The sequence below is a fragment of the Acomys minous genome (assembly GCF_964271855.1).
Source record: "Acomys minous genome assembly, chromosome: 3".
NCBI classification, from domain to species: domain Eukaryota; kingdom Metazoa; phylum Chordata; class Mammalia; order Rodentia; family Muridae; genus Acomys; species Acomys minous.
The window spans coordinates 95,489,994-95,510,612 of record NC_140485.1 but is presented as its reverse complement, the minus strand read 5'-3'; the positions used below and the strand labels follow the sequence as shown (position 1 = coordinate 95,510,612).

Sequence of the window (20,619 nt, the reverse complement as noted above, 5' to 3'; positions counted from 1 at the left end):
CTTCCAGTGTCCTTCCTCATCACTGTCTTTAGCCATGACCTCAAAACCATCGCTCCAAGTGGTACAGGTGACGACGTCTGTCTTCTCTGCATTACAGAACACCAACCCAGGCATCTTCTGTTTCTTATAGCACCATGTAAACCCTGAACTCAGAGGACTGACTGTTGAGCCCCTTCTATATTTCCAATCCTGACTCTTAGACACCTCCTAGAGACTGTGACAGTTTTGCACCAGTGATCCAAGACACCCACACTCACCTAATCCAAGGCAACATCCAAAGGCATCAACAGTTGGCCTAGCGCCATGACCAGTTCTGTCTTATGGGTCTAATAGAGGGGTTAAGGATTAGTCCAAGAGCCTCTGTCACGTGGCTTGGATATATGGCACTTGTTCGAGGTTGATGCTGAATCATTTATGATGTTCAAGTAGGAGGCTTGCAGGATGATTTTAAAGCTATGTACATAAACTCTTTCTAGTAGGAGATAGTGTTTAGGGCTTAGAGTTAGACGCGCGCCGAGAATCTTAGCACTTGGGAGGCGGACACAGGAGAAACAGGAATTCAGGGTCTTATCTGGCTATATAATAGGTCAGCCTGGACTACTCTCAGGAGAGGGGGCAGGGGGAGAGAAGTGTCAGGGGGGTGCAGAAGGAGGGAGGGGGGTTACTTTTCAACCCTTTGAACATGGCTGCACTTAATGACTCACTGAGAGTGAATGGAAGATGGCAGAAGCGATGGAGTCAGCTCTGAAGTCATGCAAAGAACATGGCTTCTCCCCTGGGTTGTTTCTCTTAGGCTGCCTGCTCTGGGGACGCCATTTTCCATGTTATGAGAAGGTTCTGTAGTGAAGACTATAGAAACAACCTTGGATGTGAGTTTCCTGACAGCTCTTGACAGCTGGCTGAAGATAACATCTTGATTGCAGCTCTCCAGAGAAATCCCAGCCAGCATTTGGCACCTCAACTGCTCCCAGCTTCCTGCCTTTCAGGGTCTGGGAGTGATAATGAAATCTTACATGCTAACCTGCTAAGCTGGGGTGGGACTTGCCTTCGTGGCAACAGAGAAGTAACATGAGCTTTGGGACCTGATGCTGCCCTGACTCTTGGTGGTCCCACCTCTGGCTTTCCTGAACTTTGACTTCTGTAAGAGCCGGATAGAGTACCTGCCTGGGAGTAATCATTGTTGCTAGGATTACACTTGATAATGCGTGTTGCAGCCAGGGCAATTCAAAGAGTCGTGACTGACCTATCACAATTGTGATTGCATCGTTTATTTACTTAATAGAGAAAATCAAGCCTTTGGGTTTTTCCCCCCCCTTACAGCGGTGTGCTTCCAATCATCCCATTGAACATTTGCAGAAAAGGCCCTGACTGGAAATACCTCCTGGTCACAGGAGTCCCCATGGCTCCCTGCGTGAGTGAAGGAAGGCCAATGAAGACTGAGACACATTAAAGTATGAACACCCAGCAAAACGGAAGCCAAATGACAATGAAGTGGCAACAGCCCTGTAGTCCACACATGTTTTAATAGGTACAAAACACTTCCAAAACTCACCTGGAGGCTCCGGGGATCCAGCGGCTGGGGCAGGCTGAGCTGTGAAGAGAAGATGCTCTTCCTGAGAGAGTCACTCAGTGGTGGTAAACCATGGCACACACCGTCTGCCACAGACTGGTAGGCGGTAGCATTTCCAGCTGCCAAAAATGTTCTGTCAAAATATGGTGTGCGTGTTTGTTTAAGATGGTTACTTATGACTCGAAAGCCCAGAACTTTCTTCAAGCTCAAGCAAGAGACTGTTTAGAGAGAGTAGCAGGTGTCCTCTTGAGCCACACCACCCATGCTGGCCTTTCCTCTCAGGGTCTACAGCTTTGTGGGGGAGTTGATACTATCAATGGAAGAAACCGATACTTTCTATCAGGAGAGTATATTGATAGAACCTTCTGGAAGCCTGGAAAATTCAGAAGGCACTGGCTCTGTGTTGTTGAACACCTAAAATGCAGCTCTTATGAATGAAGGATTGAGCTTTAAGTTTTTACTCACTTCATTTTAGTTAATACTAACTTGAATTAATCAGCCACATGGCTACCAAACTGTGCACTACGCCTAGAGCTCTAGAACCAAGATGTCCGCTGTTTGTTGAATGTCTTAAAAAGTTAACAGTCAAAGTAACAGTTCAAATGTATAAAACCAAACTTTTTTTTTAAACGTTTATTTATTATTAGGTATTCATTGCTCTGTCTGCATGTTCACCTGCCTGTCAGAAGAGGGCGTCAGATCACATTATAGATGGTTGTGAGCCTCCCTGTGGTTGCTGGGAATTGAACTCAGGACCTCTGGAAGAGCAGCCAGTGCACTTAACCTCTGAGCCATCTCTCCAGCCCATAAAACCAAACTTTAGGTTAAGTAAGAAGACCAGGGTTAAAAGAAAACAACAACAACACATACTTTTGCTTTGTTGAAACAAAACCTGGCTTTGAACCATAAATCCTAAAGACAAGAGCATGAAATTTATAATGTGAGTAAGAATAAGAGGCATGCGGGATAATTCAGGGTGATTTTCCTGCCCCAGAGGAAATAAGAAGATTAACAAGGAAGTAAAGACTTTCTAGGTCTTAGATAAACTCCTCTAGCAGCGAAAGGATATCTAAGAAAAATTGCTGACGCAGGATAAATTGGAGGAGGGGTATCTCGGAGAACCAATGTCTTCTGTGGACAGCAACAAACTCAGACACCAAAGAGAAAGGAGACTTGGCAGACTGAGAGAGTTGCCAGTCGATGGAGCTCAGGAGGCTAGCATACTCTCCACATGTCAGGGAGATTTGGGGAGGGGGTGACTGAAACCCATCAGTGAATGTCCATGAGGGAGGTGGAAAAGGCTACCAGCCTTGAGAAGTCAGGGTATGAAGCCAGATCCAAGGCTGCACTGCCTTCAGTAGCATGTTACAGTGGTTATCATGGTGGCGAACAGAGGCTATAAAAATAGAACAAGAAAATATCGCACAGGGAATAAATATTAATAGAGATCAATTGCTTGGTGATGGACCATATACTAACATGAGAGAGCAAATTCAAGCTGACGATAGAGTGATTGAACAATGTCGTAAGGCAGCCTTGAGAGCTTGGGCACGTGTGTTCTGGCAAACAGTAATTAATGATCAGAGACCTAAGTTAATTATACAATTGAATGGTATTAAAATAGAAGGCTTGGTAGACAGTGGAGCTGACGTCTCCATCATTTGCCAGAAGTCTTGGAACCAAACTTGGCCACTTAAGAAGGTTTATACAGAAATTGTAGGAATTGGTAAGTTATCTCAAATAAAACAAAGTGTACAGTGGCTTGAGTGTGTGGGACCAGATGGGCAGATAGGGAGGCTGAAACCCTATGTGGCTGACATTCCTATAAATCTATGGGGAAGAGCAATGCCAGCCGAATTCCTTTGGCCAATCAGGAAGTGACAAACCCACAGGAAAACGGGAACTGAGTGTTAGCGATCTAATGCATGCTACTGAAGGCAGTGCAGCCTTGGATCTGGCTTCAGATATGTCTCTTACAAGGTATTCATGGTGTGCCCCAAGGGTAAAGCCCGCCAAGAAGGGTAGACCTGATAACTCACGACAGAGGTGCGTGAAGTGGCCACTCATCTCCAACTTCCGCCTTCACGCACGAGCACCCCCTAGAGCTCAGGCTGCTCTGAGAGGAATGAGCAAGGAGAGAGAGGGTTGGTCCAGAATTAGCAGTTGCCTTGACGCCTGGGAGGGCCTTGAACAGTCTAACTGCAGCTTCTCCCTTCCTTTCAGGATACGGTTCCCATGTCCACCCACACCCCTTATCAAAGGGGGTTGCTGCTCTTGTCACTGTCCTTGGGCAACAGCTCTGTTTTCCTGCCAGACCGTGGAGCTAGGCAAACAAGCTGATCATGTCATCCCTGGTAACCAGGAATGCCACACCCTCTTATCCTGCGGAGTCTGCCTCCCCCTGTCCCTGTGCGTTCATTTTGTTCATCCACGGCCTGCAGGGCGTCCCCTCCTGCCTGTGACAACACAGCACTAACAAATTACAATTGATCTCATCTGTCCCAATATTTAGTGACATTCGTTCAGCCATCACATAACTCAGAGTAGAGCCTGTTTCCTCACCAATAGGGTGACTAGGAGGCAACTAAAAATAAATAAAAACAACAACAAAAAAAGCATTTATGGTAACTGGCTTGAAATTCCAGGGTACCACTGTTAAACACATGTGTAACTCATTGTGGCCTTGGAAAGCAAAATATTTTTGCCACAGCAGAAGTAGAAACCTACAAACTGAAAAATGGAGCACTCAGAGAGTGAATAAAACTACTGATTGGTGGTGGTGGTGGTGGTGGTGGTGGTGGTGGTGGTGTGTGTGTGTGTGTGTGTGTGGTGTGGTGTGTGTGTGTGTGTGTGTGTGTGTGTGTGTGTGTGTGTGTGTGATGTGTGGTGTGTGCGTGTGTGTTGACCCTGAACATGCTAAGCATGCACTCTGCACTCTACCACTGAGCTAAACCCCAGCTCTGCACTTGGCTTAGGACGGCAGATGGAGTTGCTTAAAGGCCATAGAATCTTATTTCTCCATTTCTATTATCTCCCACGTGACTTCTCAGGGCGCCCCGCCAGAGCAAGCTCAACAGAGCAAGTGCAGCAGTGATACAGAAAGTGGCTACAGTGTTCACAGTACTGAGCTGGGATCTGCCTGAGGTACAAAGACAAGCCTCACGCAGGCTGTCACTTGCCCTCATCAGAGAGCCTAGCAAGGCAGAAGGGCTTCCCACCTTCCCCTAAATCTTCCAAGATTTCTCTATGGCACCTACAGGGTATATGCAACATATACATACACCATGTATGTGCTTACTTAAAGTGACAGTGTAGAAAGCAGGCTGTTCTGACAGAAACAGATTTCAGTACAAGTCACGAACACAGAAGCAGAGTGACTGGGAATAACTTCTTCCGTTGCATGGCTCCTGTCACGGCAGTCACTCCAGTCTCTACCACCAGTTCTCAGGTCCCTCTTTCCCCTCCACTCCCCTCCTCCCCCCTCCACTCCCCTCCTCCCCCCTCCTCCCCCCTCCTCCCCCCTCCTCCCCCCTCCACTCCCCTCCTCCCCCCTCCACTCCCCTCCTCCCCCCTCCTCCCCCCTCCTCCCCCCTCCTCTCCCCTCCACTCCCCTCCTCCCCCCTCCTCCCCCCTCCTCTCCCCTCCTCCCCCCTCCTCCCCCCTCCACTCCCCTCCTCTCCCCTCCTCTTCTCTCTTCTTCATGGGTGAACTTTGTTCAATCTTACTTGTTCAGTCTTTGATACGATCTCTTTCTCGCTATCTATTGAAGGTTTTTTTTTTAACAATATTATGTGTATATTATGAGGGTGTGGGTGTGTACGTGTGAGTGCAGGTGCCTACAGAGGCCAGAAGAGGGTGTCAGATCTCAGGGAGAGGGAGTAAGAGGTGGATGTGAGCTGCCTGACGTGGGTGCTGGGAACAAGGCGTAAGCTAAAATAACCCTTTGCTCCCTAGTTGCTTCTTGACATGATATTTTATGACAGCAATAGAAACTCTAAGACTATTCTTTTCCTATTTTATTTATTATTTTTGTTGTTGTTTTGCTTTGAAATAGGATCTGACACAGCTCAGGCTGGCTTTGAACTCACTGTGTGTAGAATGCCTGATCGTTCTACACCCCAAGTTCTGGGTTTACAGATACATGCTACCTCACCTGGCGACTTTTGTTTTGGGGGGACATGGTCTCCCTATGTAGCTCTGGCTATCCTGGGATTCACTACATAGCCCAGGCTGGCCTCAAATCCATAGCCTCTCACCTTCTTCAGCCTGTCACGACCCTCAGGCCTTCTCTTCTGAGTCCCCTTCTCTGCCGTGCAGCTCCCCAGAAACTACCACAGTTCACCGGATCAAACTGAGGCTCTGATCCTAATGTGTAATTCCATACACACTCATCAGGAGGCATTCTGGGTCAGGGTTGTGTTGGGGTGGGGGAAGACCAGGAAGATAGAGCAAATAAAGAACAGCAGGTGTGCCACCTGGGTGGTTTCACCTGAGGACATAGAATGCAGGCATAGGGCCCTATGTCCCCCCCCCCCCCTTTCCTGGCCACACTGTGAAGACTGCACAATGGTGGAGAAGCAGAGTGGTTTCCCTAAACCAGAACCAGACAGCCAAACAACCCTGTATGGCTGGACCCTGAAGAGGAGCCCTGCCGGGTGACAGTAGTGACTCACAGCTGTCATCTCAGTACTGGGAAGGCTGTAATTTGTGGAAATTCCAGAATAGCCGAGGCTACAGTAAAGACCCTGTCTCAAAAACAAAAACAAAAGCCAAAGCCAAACCAAAATGGAAAACAAAACAAAATAAAACAAACTCCTTAGGCTTTCGTAATACAGAAGTCAACTCAGTGGTCAGCTCAGTGGTCATCTTGACAGTCACATTATAGCCCACAAACTAAACTAAGGCTACAGGCTCGGAGCTGCTTGTCAACAGGAAGCTTTGCACTGCTAAATTTATATTCTAAACCCAAGAATTGTTGGCAGAAAAAAGCAAATGCAAAGTCGAAAAGTATGTTCATTTAATATGATCCCGCATCTCCATTTTCTGCTGGTGCTCCGTGCTAACCGCGGGAAACACTCGTCATTCCCGGGTCCAGCCCTTGGGGCCCTCTTTGGCTGAACAGTCGCACTGGAAGACGCTGGTAAGCTTTGGAAGTTGAAGACTATTTGGAGCTGGGTGCGGGCAGGGGCCGGCTTTTGTCTGTAATCCCAGCACTGGCGGGCTATCCAAATTCAAGGCTGGCGTGTTTACAGACCAACAAGGGCCACAGATTAAGACAAAACAAAACAAAATCAGAGTGAGGTTGGTGCAATAGGCTGACTACTCAGAAGGCTAAGACAGGAAGATCACAAGTTCAAGGCTTGCTTTGGCAGCTTAGTGAGTTTCAGGATTTCCTGAGCTACAAAGCAAACACAAGGGTTTTGTCGCTGCTGCCTTTTACTCTAATTAAAGACAACAAGCAACACAGACACACACATACATACACACAGACACACACAGACACACAAACACATACACACACACACACACACACCCCTAGGGGTGCTCAGGCCTTATTCCTTTTCTTTCTCATATAAAATATTTTCTGGAAACATGAATATTAATCCAAACCCATCAGAATCATGATTAACCAGCCAAATCAACCTTTTGTGTGCAGAGTGCTTGAGAAGATGGTTCCTACAAGATCAAGGTAGATTTATTTAAAAATCAGCTCCCGTAGCCAGTCCTATGAGCTGCAGGTGAACAGTAAAAGCTGCCCCTTTGAAAGGTAGAGTTGAAAGGGGGAAATAACGTCCTCAGAATAATGATCTTCATAAACATAAAAGTTTTACTCCCCATGATGACTCAAACTGGATATGAAAAGCAGCAATTGCTACACAGGCTGTTTGGAAATTGTCTTTAAAAACCTCAGGGAAACCAGGGACAGACTCCACACAGGCAGGCTTTGCAAGGAACGTTGACTAGCCAGCGTGCTGGATCTGTCTGCCGCCCTATTTTAGGCTGGTTATCTAATCTCGCTGGATGGCCTCCCTGGATGGGGCCACAGCAAGCACCTGCTCAGCTGAAGCGAATCTCTCTGGCAGGGACAGCCACTCTCCGCTCTCCTTACCGGAGGAGATGTCTCACTGCCGCATCGAACTGCAGCAACGTCACCTCCCTGCGGAGGAGGAGGGCCTGGGCCACCTGGCTCGGGTCCTGGGGCCTCTGGAGCCTGTCAATCATTTTCTGCAGCTCTTGAAGCTCAGCTCCTGGAAAGTGGGCGACATTGGAGTCAGACAGTGTGAACTACAGGCTGCCTTAGCCAACCCATCAGGCTTGCCTTCCACCTCCAGAACTTACTGACAAACGGACTTCCTTTTTCTGGGGATGTGCTAATTATATGTTTTGCAAGACCAGCAGCTCTAGAAACCAAGGTCTGATTTAGCTCCCCTGCCTTCCTCCCCCTGGAATATAGAACCCCCTGTGCTTTTAGTAAGAACACACTGTTAAAGGCTTTAAATCTGCAAGGCCACGGCCTCAAAATAGAATGAAAAGAAATGACGCGGGATGAACAAGTCCTCACGATACCCTCTAGGGACTTGCAGTTACCATCTGCCGGAGACCACATTCGCTTCCATTGTTTCGCCCTGTGAACCAACCTTCCCTTGTCACTGGCATATGGACTGAAAGGCGCAAGAGTCATGAGTCCACTGAAAAGATAGGGCCGAAATAGGGCCGAAATACATACATGTACATATGCATCTGTGTATACATATCCATGTATAAACTTCTGGGAGGTTCTAGTCATTTCAGGAATTTGGCTGGTTTCTTGGCACTTTTACATGAGAAGGATCCAGAAGTGAAATAGAAACTTCTGGAACACTCGGGCTGGGATGAAGAGCTGGCCTGCGCCTGGACTCCTGTCCTTGGCTCAAGGTGAGAACAAGTCAGATGAAACAGGAGAGCTCAGGAAAAACCAACAACAAACAAGCAAACAAACAAACAAACATGTAGGGAGCGCGCCAGGCCTGTGTGTTCAGAGTCATCTGAATATCAGCCTGTCCAAAAAATGTTTGTCCGACTGACAGCTTTCCACCCTGACATAGGAGAGGCTGTGACATGGTCACTGGTCCCCCATAGGCAGCCCAAGACAGGCATTACTCAAGGGCACTGAAGAAGCTATTTCGTCCCGGTGGCTACTCCAGACTCAAGTAGCCTTCTGCCTATCTGGCTAAGTGCAAGGCCTCCTCCTCCGCCGTTTGAGCACTAGGAAGCAAAGGACTATGGGAGTAAACAAGAAGCTGTCTGTGAGAGTTTGATCAGGGGGGTTCCAGGCTTGAGAATTGCTGCTGGTTCTTGCAACACTGTCATGTGACTTTAGGAATGATGAACAGTCCAGATTCTGTGTCCATTGGTTGTTTTACACGTGACAGATAGATGGCTGGGGTTTTCCCCAGTCCCAAATTATTGGGTCCAGTCAACACATTTTCTTTTTTAAATGAGTCCTCTAAGTGTAAAGGTTCCACTGGGCTACAGAGAGGTTCCCGATGAAAAGGAAGTGTCAGTAATACAAACTGCAGGGCTTTTGGGGTGCATGGCCAGAGGAGAGGTGGCCACTGAGCACCATTTGTTCATGGCTTGTGGTTTTTGGTCTACAAGTAATACATCTTCAGGAGAGTGGCAACCAAACAAAAATGTTTATAGTCATATGTGGTAGCACGTTAAAAAAAAAAAAAAGGAAAAAAAAACCCTCCATGTGCCCTATGATTAACACATACAAAGTATTTGGGCACAGGCTACAAGGGAGTGAAGGTAAATAAAAACAGGAGACTCGGAATGTTTGGGCCATGGTGATTTTCCTCATTTCAGCATGCCCATTGGGCTGTTCGTTCATCTCTGCCTGTGATGAAAGCACTTGTGTGTTGACAAAACAAAACAAAAAACAAAAACAACAACAACAACAAACTAAAAATGGACAAAGGCCTGAATTAAGAAACCTGCAGCACTGAAGCTGGCAGAGGAATGCTCAGAGGATGCTGGACAATAAGCAGAGACAAGGGCTTGAACAGGACGCTGATAGCACGGAAATTAATAGCTGCTGGAGTTGACAAATGAGGATTGTATAGCATTAGGAACCTGCCCAGCAAAGGGAGCCATCACACAGCCTGCAGAGGGCAGAGGATCTTTCCCAGCTGCACTCAGACACAGGTGGGGATAATGCCTTGAAGACATAAACTGCACCAATACAACACTGAGAAAACGCACTGCCAGTTAACAGGTGGGCCAGGGACTGGACCGAACACAGTTCTCAACAGGAGAAACACAAATGGTCAATAAATGCTTCTGAAAGACAGTGTTCGACATCCTTAACCACCAGGGAAAAGCAAGTTAAAAGTACATCAAGAATCCATCTCACCCTAGTCAGCGTTGCTGAAGAAAACAGATAACAACAAACGCTGGTGATGACACGGGGAAGAAGAGCCCCTGTTCACTGCCGATGGGGCCGTAAGGAAGAACAGCCGCTGTGCACATCATGGGAAGCATAGAATGACTCCCCTATGAGCCGGCTGTGCAGCTCCTGAGGCTGTACCCAAAGAATTCTGCATCCTACTACAGAGCCTTGAAAACCGTGCCTATTCATGCCTTGCTCATAACAGGTGAGCAGATGATGAAAATGTGGTCCATATGCGCAATTTTATTCAGCTGTGGAGAAACATGAAATTTGCGAGAGAGAGGGGGGGGAGAGCGAGAGAACGAGAGAGAGAGAGAGAGAGAGAGAGAGAGAGAGAGAGAGAGAGAGAGGAGTATATGTGCACATATGTGAGCATAGATACAGGTCAGAAATGGAAAGGCAGTCATGAGAAAGGACAAAGGGGCCTTGAGGACAGGAGGCAATGGGCTACATGTGACACCAAAGTAGAAAGGGAACAGGGAACTGCTGTGGATAATAAAACCCATTGCTTTTTAGGACACAATTAAAGTGTCACAAACTAAAACACAAATAGTGCCAGGTGTGGTAGGAAACGTGTGCCACCACATCCTCAATCCCAGCCCTTGGGAGGCAGAGGCGGGGGAGGGGGGGTGTCTGTGTGAGTACAGTACATGGTGACATGCGGCTTATTACAATGTCACTGCCCTGGTGGGAACTCGCTCTTTTGCCTCCTACTGACTTTACAATCTTCATTCTGTTTCCTTTTTCAGCAGGGACAGGATGCTTGGGGAGAGGAAGTGGTGGCAGGTGTGGGCAGGGAGTGGAGGGCGACAAGAGGACCCAGGGAACATCAGAAAAGGAAAAGAAGTCTGTCTTTTCTCAGGAGGCGGGTTCTGTGTGGGGAGCCCCTCCGCCAGTACGCATGCGCACTCACAACGGGCCAAGAACAGAGAGGGAGAGTATGCTTATTGCGTTTGGTCTCTAACTGCCCTTCGGCTCTTTGGCAAAGAAAATGCAGTGTAATGCTCCCATGCTTCACACTGACTCCCAAGGGAGTGGCTGGCTGTCAGGAAAGCGGAGAGATCGGCAGGGTCCACAGAAACTCACAGTTTGTCGGGGTGGCGTCTTTTGGTTCTCGGGGAGGGCCCATGAGCTCATAGCCAGAGCTTTACAAAATATTTTAAAGTGTGCAAGTCCACAAAGGTCATTTTATCGGCAGATAAAAGCTAGACTCGGCTCCATCTTCCACCTTGCCTCTGCCTCCTCTGGGAGCCAGGCCAGGAGCTATGCAGCCTTGCAGTCTTCTTAGGGAGCCAGTTATCTTAGTGGAATTTTTTTTTTCCCTTTTACACTTACTTTGCTCTTCATCTATTTTCAGCAAATCAGAGCATGCAAAACTTTGCACATATTCCCCTGAGCACCTTTTTTTTTTTCACTTGCAACAAGCGAAGTGTGCAGTCTCTAACTGACACCTCACCTCAGAAAACCTGAGCTCGGCATAGCTCTGTGAGCAAGCTCCACAAGGACGCCTCCTCCTTCATTCTGACCTCTATCTAGATCTTCACAATGACAGGCTGGTGTCCTTGGACGGAGTCTTCTCTTTGTCTCGCTAGGAGGACCCTGCCCGTTTCCTCCACTGATTAGAGCTAGGGTAAGTGGCACACTTGCCCCCAGCTCCTGGGGCGAGACTTCCTGGGCATCGCTCAACTGAAAATGCGGCTCTGGCTGTCATAGACTCTAAAACAGGATGAACATTTTTTTTTCATGGTCCACTCTCCTTTCCCCTGACTCCCCAAACCTAGTATCCACAGTTTCCCAGCAGCCTCTCTAACAAGAGCATGCACCACAGCATGGCCTGTGTTAGTAAGAGCAGGTTGGCGCAGCTCTAATCTTGTGACATGTGTCGTGTCTTCAGGACTTGCTTGTGTCCGCTACAGATCCTTAGCCCGAGACAGCTCCAAGCTTCCTACTGAGGGGGTGCCACCATCAGCCCTTTTCCTGTTTCTTCACCTCAGCCAGACATCCAGCACCCCCCACACTAGCACATCCAGATTTCTTCTGTGTGTACTGGCATAATGCAGTACACCGGCTCCAGGGTCCCTTTCAAACATTTCCTTTTAATCACATCTAGAAGGGGACAGACTCAGATCATCTTATATTTGATTTTTGGATTAAAAAAATATCATTTAAAAAAAGATTTTATTATGTATGCAGTGCTCAGCCTGCATATACATTCACAGGCCAGAAGAGAGCATCAGGTCACATTATGGATGGTTATGAGGCACCATGTGGTTGCTGGGAATTGAGCTCAGGACCTCTAGAAGAGCAGTCAGTGCCCTTAAACTCTGAGCCGTCTCTCCAGCACCATATTTGTTTTTTTGTTTTTTTTTTAAAACCAGTAAGTCTAAACAGGACTACTACACCTCATTCCTCAGGATCATCTTATTTTTTTAAATTCCTGACTACCATGCTACAGTACTTAACTTCAGTCGGCCACTATCAACACAGCTAGTGACTTAATTTGTATGAGGGAAATTACTAAAATAAAATCAGCCTCTGCTTCCAATACATCCTGTTTACTTTATATAAGGGTCTATTGTTGAGGCTGGACAGATGGCTCAGCGCTTAAGGCTGCTGGCTGCTTTTCTGCAGGACCTGAGTTTAGTTCCCAGCACCCACGCTGGCTAACTCACAACTTCCTGGAATTCCAGCTCCAGAGGACCTGACACCCTCTTCTGTCCCCCATGAGCACACACACACACACATGTGGCATATACCCCTGCTTCCAATACACACACACACAGACACACACAGACACACACACACACACACACACACACACACACACACACACACACACACAGTGTCGGTGTGGCCGTTAGTGTATTGGTTTGTAAATGTGTGTGCACATGAGGTGTGTGGGCCAGAGAGCAACCTTGCCTGTTGTTCCTCAGATGCCATCTGCCTTATTTGTCAAACAGGCTTTCTCACTGCCCTAAGGTTCTGCAGTTAGGCTGAGATAGGATAGCTGAGGAGCCCCAGAGATCCACCTGGCTGTGCCTCCCCAGAAGTCGGATCACAGGCTTTTAAAAGATATGGTCTCAAGGCTCCGCCAGCACTTTATCTTTATCGACAAAACTATCCCTCTGACCTTTATTGCATAGTCTCTTATCAATACTAGACCCCTGCTTCATCCTTATCACAGTCAGGTGGTTCTCAGCCATCAGGACTCTCAGCCTCTTCATAGTGTTTGCATAGGACCTCATCAAGACAGTCACAAGGAAGGAGGAACAAGGTGATCGTTGGAGCATCCCCACATAGATTTCAATCCAGAGACTACCTCTAGGAGATATCACCCATCTTCCAGATGGGCAAAGAGAGATGCAGGGAGCAAAGTGGCTTGCATCTAATGGCAGAGGCAGGGTCTAAGCTGGGTCTCTAAATTCCTGACTCAGTTTACGCTCTGGTGAGCCTACGGGTGTGGAGCCAACCAGCAGAATGTTCAGGTGGAGATACTTTATAACAGGGGTTTTCTGAGTCCTTCCTGTGGCTGTCACAAGGGGACACACCTCTTGGGTTTTCACTGCTAACCGCTTCTTAGAGTCACTGAACTGGTCTGGTGATTCTAATAACGACTGTTGGTTACTTACCAATGCCCTCGGCTCCTCCCCAGTCACTCCTCAAAGGGTTGGGACTTAGAGGAAAGTCGAAGCGTGCTGGGCAATTGCCAAGCTTGGCAAAACTGAAAAGGTAGGCCACAATGTCGTGGAGAGGAGCTAGGAGTTGGAGAGTGAGCTTTAGGGCTCTAGAAGCTTCCTGTGGGCAAAAGCAACACAAGGACACTTTCAGGAAAGTTTCAGGAACTTCCTACAAGGCCTAGGCTGCATTTGAGTGTGACTAGGGGAAACGTGTTTATGGCGCAGTGGTCCCTCAGTATCCATGGGGCTTGACCTCAGTATGCCGTGAGATGCCTTATGTGCAGATGCCTTATGTGACACACACAACGTGCTTGCTTTGCATAGAGCCTCCTGTCAACTTTTAACCACCTTAAGTTAGCTATAGTATCTATATATGTGTAGTACAAATGCAGTTTTTCCCAACTTTTGGTCTGTGGTGGATGGATACAGACACCGTGGGGCAGAGCACTGGTCCCACTAAAGTAAACATTTTCATAATGTCCCTGGGGCAAAACTGAGGAAAAGAAAAGAAAACAACAAACCTATTCATGACCATAGGCCTGCTTCTGACAAAGGCACTGCTGTGAAGGCTAAAGCACCACATTTCTGTTTGTTTAAAGTCATCGCAGCCGTGAACACATCACAGTGTGCTCATTTGACTATCAGTGAGTCACAAGCAGAGACTCTCATGTGGGCAGCATTGCAATGAGCATCTATAACCGAGGCATGGGTGTTTATAGTCTTAAAGAATATTCAGAATATTCCCTGATTGCCGTATTGAGCATTACACTTCGGCAAAGGTTTTAATTTCCATGCCAATTTTCTAATGGTTCTCAAAGTTATTCTCAAATATTAAGTTTGAGAGAAAACTGGTAAAAACTGCAGCCTGAGTCAGGCAGGAGTGGTGCACGCCTTTAATCCCAGCACTTGGGAGGGAGAGGTGGGTGGATCTCTGTGAGTTCCAGGCCAGCCTGGTCTACAAAGTGAGTCCAGAAGAGCCAGGGCTACACAGAGAAACCTTGTCTTGAAAAACGAAAGCAACACAACAACAAGTCCTGCAGCCTGTCCGATGTGGTGGCAAGCACCTGCTAATCCAACACTTGGACGGCACAGGCAGCACAGCCGATACAGGTTTAAGGCCAACCTGCCTCAACAGTGAATTCCAGGCCTGTTGGCGCCAAGTAGTGTAACCCTCAAAGAACGATCAAAACAAAACAAAAAACCCAGTAGGCAGCTGGACACAGTGTCACGCGCTACCACTCCTGGGAAGCTGAAAGCGGAGACTCTCACGTTCAAGGTCAGCCTGGGCTACATCAAGGGACTGCCTCAAAAGCAAACAAAGCACAGCCCCGCGGCTACCATCTTTGTTAGCTTCAGGCCTAACAAATGTGGGGTTTTGTCGAAGGGCTTGGAGGAAGCTGAGAATGGATAAGGAATATTGAAAGCCCAAATTCCTGTTCATCGATGGCCTGGAAACAATAAAACTCATGAGATAGTGAGTCTCAAGAGCAGGAGAAATTGTAACAGGCAAAAGCATCAGGAACTGTGAAAAGGTCTCTGTGATTAGATAATATATCACAGAAAAATAAATCTGGCGATATGATGTGATGAACCCTGGGACCTAAAAAGTAGCCAGTTTCTACTCTGACACACACACCAAAAACACAAAACAAAACAAAAAACAAAACTCACAGAAAAACAAAAAACAAAACAAAACCCCACAAACCTCCTCTGGCAGAGTTTTGAACATATACAGCACTTCAGAAGGATGGGGGATAAACCATAAGTTGATGAAGAGTCTTCCATCAGCTGATAGCAAACTTCGAGGCCGAGGCTGAAAACTCCTGCAGTGTGACAAAAAAATAAATAAATAAAAATTAAAAAAATATATATACACACACAAATATATATATATATATATATATATATATATATATATATATATATATTTGACCAAGTACTCTTGACAGAGGCCTGGGGGCACTCAGAGGAAGGATAGCAGGCTACCAAGAAGAGACTTGATACCCTATGAGCATATACAGGGGGAGGAGGTCCCCCTCAGTCACAGTCATGGAGGAGGGGAGTAGGGGGAAAGCGGGAGGGAGGGAAGAATGGGAGGATACAAGGGATGGGATAACTACTGAGATGTAATATGAATGAATTAATAAAAAAAAAAGTAAAAATAAAAAAACTCAAAAGAAAGAAAGAAAGAAAAAAGAAAGCATAGCACAGCCAAGATCCCATCAAGCCGGAAGCAGGCCCTACAGGAAGGGCCACCACCGCAGGCCCAGCACCCAAGCCCCAGGAGCAGCCTCCTGCTCACTCCCAGGCGGCCAGAATAACTTATAAATAACTCATCATGAAAAAGATCAGAAGGGTACACTGTAGTCTGAGCTGTGTGGGAGGGAGGAAGGCGTGGGTACGGAAGGAGGGAAGCTGTGGTGAGGAGGGAAAAAACTTAGATGGCCGGCCTCGCACTGGGTGCTACATATTTTATGTCACTGAATGTCTTGACAATCTATTTTGGTCCTTGTTTCACAGCTGAGGAAATTGAGGTTTGAGGAGTTGATGTAGATCCTGCCCTGCCAGCTCCTGAGGCAAAGTTAGCACTTGAATGGGCATCTGCCTAGCTCTAGAATCCTCTCAGACATCAGCTCTGCTTTCCTTCCCTGCCCGCCATGTTTCCATTAAACGTGTGTACCACCTGCATGCCACCCAGAACTGGAGATATGGATGGCAGTGAACCACCGTGCAGGTGTTGGGACCCGAACCCATGTCCTCTGCGAGAGTAACAAGTCTCAGATCAATACCTGCTTAGCAGGCAGAAGCACTTACCACTCACGTCTCATGACCTGGGTTCCCTCCCTAGAGCCCACGGGAAAAATAACGCCAGACCCACTGCCTGTACTTGTAATCCCCCGCCCCCACCTCCCAAGGAGATAAGAGACAGAGCAGGGCGACTGTCTAGGCCCGGAGTACACAGATCGGCAGAAACAAGAGAGATCTGCCTCATCGTGGCTGAAGGAAAGAAGCTAATCCACCAAGTTTTCCTCTGACTTGCACACGTGAACCTCAGCACGCACTTGCCTGCGTTTAGAAGTAACAATAAGTTAGAAAGAGAGAGAGAAAGGCACTGCCACCGTTTACTCAGCTGAGCCAGGGGTGGCATCCTAGACCCCCCTTTCTTCCTTGGTTGCACATTACCTCAGGCCCCTACCTCACTGATTTCACCTCCTAAACAGGCTGAGGGAGCCTCCGAGGTGCTGTCACTCACAGCCGTGTTGAGCCTTCTCTGTGGCCTGGAAGACAGCTGGGTGTGGAACCCTGCTACTGAGGACGGAAGTCTGGTGCTGCTGGGTAGCCTCCTGGGCTCCACAGACTCCCTTCTCAGCAGGACTCCCTCTTCTCCTGATCTGGGGAGCCCTAGATGCTCTAAGGAGAGTCACATAGCCCTCGGGGGTAAGATTGCAGGCCTGACCCTTTCCTGATAAGGAACCCGCTGAGCAAGCACGTGGGGATCCCTGGAGACACCCCACCCTGTGCTAATAAGATGTCTTGGTGTCTCGGCTTTGAACCAACGACCTTTTAACTGTGCCTGGATTCTCCCCCACCCATAGGATAATTAAGTCCTGCTTTTCCGTCTTATGATAGGGCTGCTTTGTTACTTGTAGGTGGAGATTAAGTATCCCTGGTACCTCCAGCCCCAGCGAATCAGACACATTCACCCTCAAGCCCCTCCCACTGTGTGTCGTCATCCTGCCCGCCCCGCCCCCTTCATGAAAATAGAGGCTTGATCCCTCCACTTCAACACCACGACCAACTGAGACTCATTTCTTCTGCGGAAAAATCACCCCTGGACACCTAGGGCTTGACTGCAGGTCAGCTGCTGAGGCCTGCTCCTGTGAGATCCATGCTGATCACCAATGAAGCACCTGCTGGACCTGTCTCACCAGACCTGCCTTCTAGCTGGTTTTGGCCGGCTGCCTGCATCCTCTGCCACGCTTAGCCTAGAAGCTTAACAGAGGGCTGTGACGCTTTTGGTATCATCGTGGCCTTTTAGAACTCCCGAGTTTCTATTGCCTCCTGATACCCGCAATCTCACTTTAAAAGAGGTAACTGTAACACCCGTGTTAAACTCATTTCCACCCCCCACCCCCATAAGATCCAGAGCCTTGCCTAGCTTCTCCTGAAACAGAACGGGGACTTTTGATCTCGAAGTCTCCCACTCTTGTCTGGAAGCAAACAGCACCTGGTCTCACTGGACGCGGAACCCAGGCTCCTGCTGAACACGGAACAACAAACAGGAGCTGCCAGGGCCTTGCCCACCCCTCTGTATTGCTGCTGTGTTTTCTTACTCCCTGGATACAGGTAGACGTCAGCCAGTCTGCGCAGTATATCTTCCTGACATTGAAAACTCAGATCTCCCAGCTTCAACTGAATTCTCTTGCTCTGCCCAGACTAAGAACGGCCTTCCTTGCTCCCCGCCATTCTCTTGCCAATCTTTGGAAACTGCTTTAGTTACTGTGCTGTCGCTGAGATAAAACACCAAAGCCAAGGCAACTCAATCTGGCCTCCTGTTTCTGTAAATTAAGAGTCTGTCAGGGTCGGAGTAAGGAGGCGGAGCAGCAAAACAGCAGGCGTGGCCACTGGAGGTGTGTGTGTGTGTGGCTGAGAGCGCACACCCTCAATCCAATTCATGAAGCAGAGAGAGAGAAAGCGAGCAAACTCAAGTGGGTAGGGTGACACAATATGGTCTCAAAGCCCATCGCTGGTGACCATTCCCACCAGCAGAGCTGCCCCACCTAAACCCCTAAAACATTGCTACCAACAGGGATGACACTGTTCAATTCACAGTGACACTGAACATTTCTTTCTTTTCCTTTTAAAATTTGTTTAATTTTATTTTACGTGTCTGGGTGTTTTTGCCTGCATGTATGTGTGTATACCACACGCATGCCTGGCCCTTGGAGGCCAGAAGAGGATGTCAGATCCCCTGGAACTGGAGTTACACAGATGGCTGTGAGCTGCCGTGTGGGTGTGGGGTCCTCGGAGGAGCGGCTGCTGATGCATCTCTGGAGTTCCAATATTGAGCATGTATTTCTTGAGGAACGCTCATTAAACGCTAGTTTTGATGTCAACCTATGTAAGACAACACCATAAAGAACAGAGCAAGAGCCACAAGCCACAGAGATGCCTTCTTCATCCCCTTGCCTCCTCATTGGTTACTGCAAATTAAACACATCAGAAACAAAAACCGGCCCAAGGACAGAGTTCATCCTAAACAAAAAAATGTAGTGAATTCAGGATTAGGCATCTGGCTAGAATTTTTTGGTTTGATTTTGTTTTTCTGAGACTGGGGTTCTCTCTGTGGCCTTGGCTGTCCTGGAACTTGCTTTATAGAGCAGGCAGTCCTCAAACTTAGAGAGATCTGCCTGCCTCTGCCTCCCAGAGTGCTGGGATTACAGGCATGAACCACTATACCTGGCCCAGATAGAACTTTGTTGTTGTTGTTGTTGTTGTTGTTTTTAAGACAGGGTTTCTCTGTGTAGCCTTGACTGTCCTCGACTCTCTTTGTAGACCAGGCTGGCCTCGAACTCACAGAGATCTGCTTGCCTCTGCCTCCCGAGTGCTGCCTCCCAAGTGAGCACAGCCCGGCTCACATTTGATGCTAAAGGAAGATTGGTTAACTTGCCTAGAGGATAGTGAACTGATGAAACAAAGAGGTCTTAAAGGATTGGCCTGGGATGCTTCTCATGAAAAAGAAATGCACTGTAACCTCCCTGAGCTGCAGGTTCCAGCAAAGCCTTCCACAAGAGAGCCCACAGGGGTGTCTTCACCCCACTCCTCTCAAAGGCATCTTTACATGAGACAAGTCCTGAAGTCTACTCAAGGAAAGCTCTAGGCTGACCTTAGAACTAAGAACACCGGTACCCACTACCAGAGCGCCTTGCCAGTGCCAAGACAAGATGGGCCCCGACAGTCACTGATTATTCCATTTTCTTGGTAAACCTGACTTTCCTGTTACTTTGTTCGAGTTTCTCTCTGAGGCCCTGAGGTAGAGTCACACGCCCCTCCATTGTATCTTTACAGACTTTGAGAAACATCTCAACATGTTACCTCTGCAGTTAATTGATTACTGAGCATTCCTATGGAGCCAATGAATTGTTCACCTTTGTCCGTAACACCAGGTACAAAATGCCTGGGACTAAGAAATCCCTGAACAAATGATGGCTGATGCCCATACACACACGAAAGGATGGATACATGGTCTGAAGCAAGCTAGCTTTCAACGCCTTTCATTTGTCTTATCAGTGGCCATATTTTAAATATTACTGCTACTCAAACTCCATACTATACAGGATGTGAGTAAGGAGTGAGGCAAGCTTCCTGGAGACTGCATAACCTAGAACACCCTCCCTATTTTCCACTGTCAAGGCATGCGGTTAGTGACTGCACAGGTATGCTAACTCCTCCATCCAGGCAGGTGATCCTAGGGGGGCTGGGTTACAAACACTTGGAAGGGCTGGAGAGGTGGCTCAGAGGTTAAGAGCACTACCTTCTCTTCCAGAGGTCCTGAGTTCAATTCCAAGCAACCGCATGGTGGCTCACAACCACCTATAATGTGATCTGGTGCCCTCTTCTGGCATGCAGGTATAAAGCACTCATATACATTAAATAAATAAAAACACTTGGAAATCTATACAGCCTGATGAGGAGGCATGGAAACAGCTCTTGCCTTTTCAGTCTATCTCTGGACATCCCACCAGAGAAAAACAGGCCACTGATTTACTCACAGCGCTGGCTAATTAGTATTTACTCTCTTTTGACTATTTCTTCTCCACCGGGTGGGATATTGGAAGCTAGCACAGCTGGAAATCAAACTCCCTTGTTTGCTTACTTATTTTAGACATTAGCTTGTATAAAGGGCTGTGGCTGGGGAGAATCTCTGGCCTTCCCAGGAG

The 20,619-nt window shown here is 47.8% G+C and overlaps 1 protein-coding gene across 3 annotated transcripts in view; it reads right to left on the bottom strand.

Moving 5' to 3' along the window:
* The window catches only part of LOC311593257 (uncharacterized protein), a 191,624-nt gene that overhangs the window by 55,366 nt on the left and 115,639 nt on the right, over positions 1-20,619 (bottom strand). For all 3 annotated transcript variants that reach the window (XR_014777638.1, XM_084774458.1, XM_084774459.1), the window contains exons 28-31: positions 15,384-15,501; positions 13,631-13,796; positions 7,680-7,818; positions 1,553-1,703 (exon numbers count right to left, since the gene is read on the bottom strand). Coding sequence is in view for 2 of the 3 variants with exons in the window: in XM_084774458.1 (XP_084630584.1) it covers positions 1,553-1,703; positions 7,680-7,818; positions 13,631-13,796; positions 15,384-15,501 (574 nt within the window). In the remaining variant the exon portion in view is untranslated. The remainder of the gene's footprint in view (positions 1-1,552; positions 1,704-7,679; positions 7,819-13,630; positions 13,797-15,383; positions 15,502-20,619) is intronic.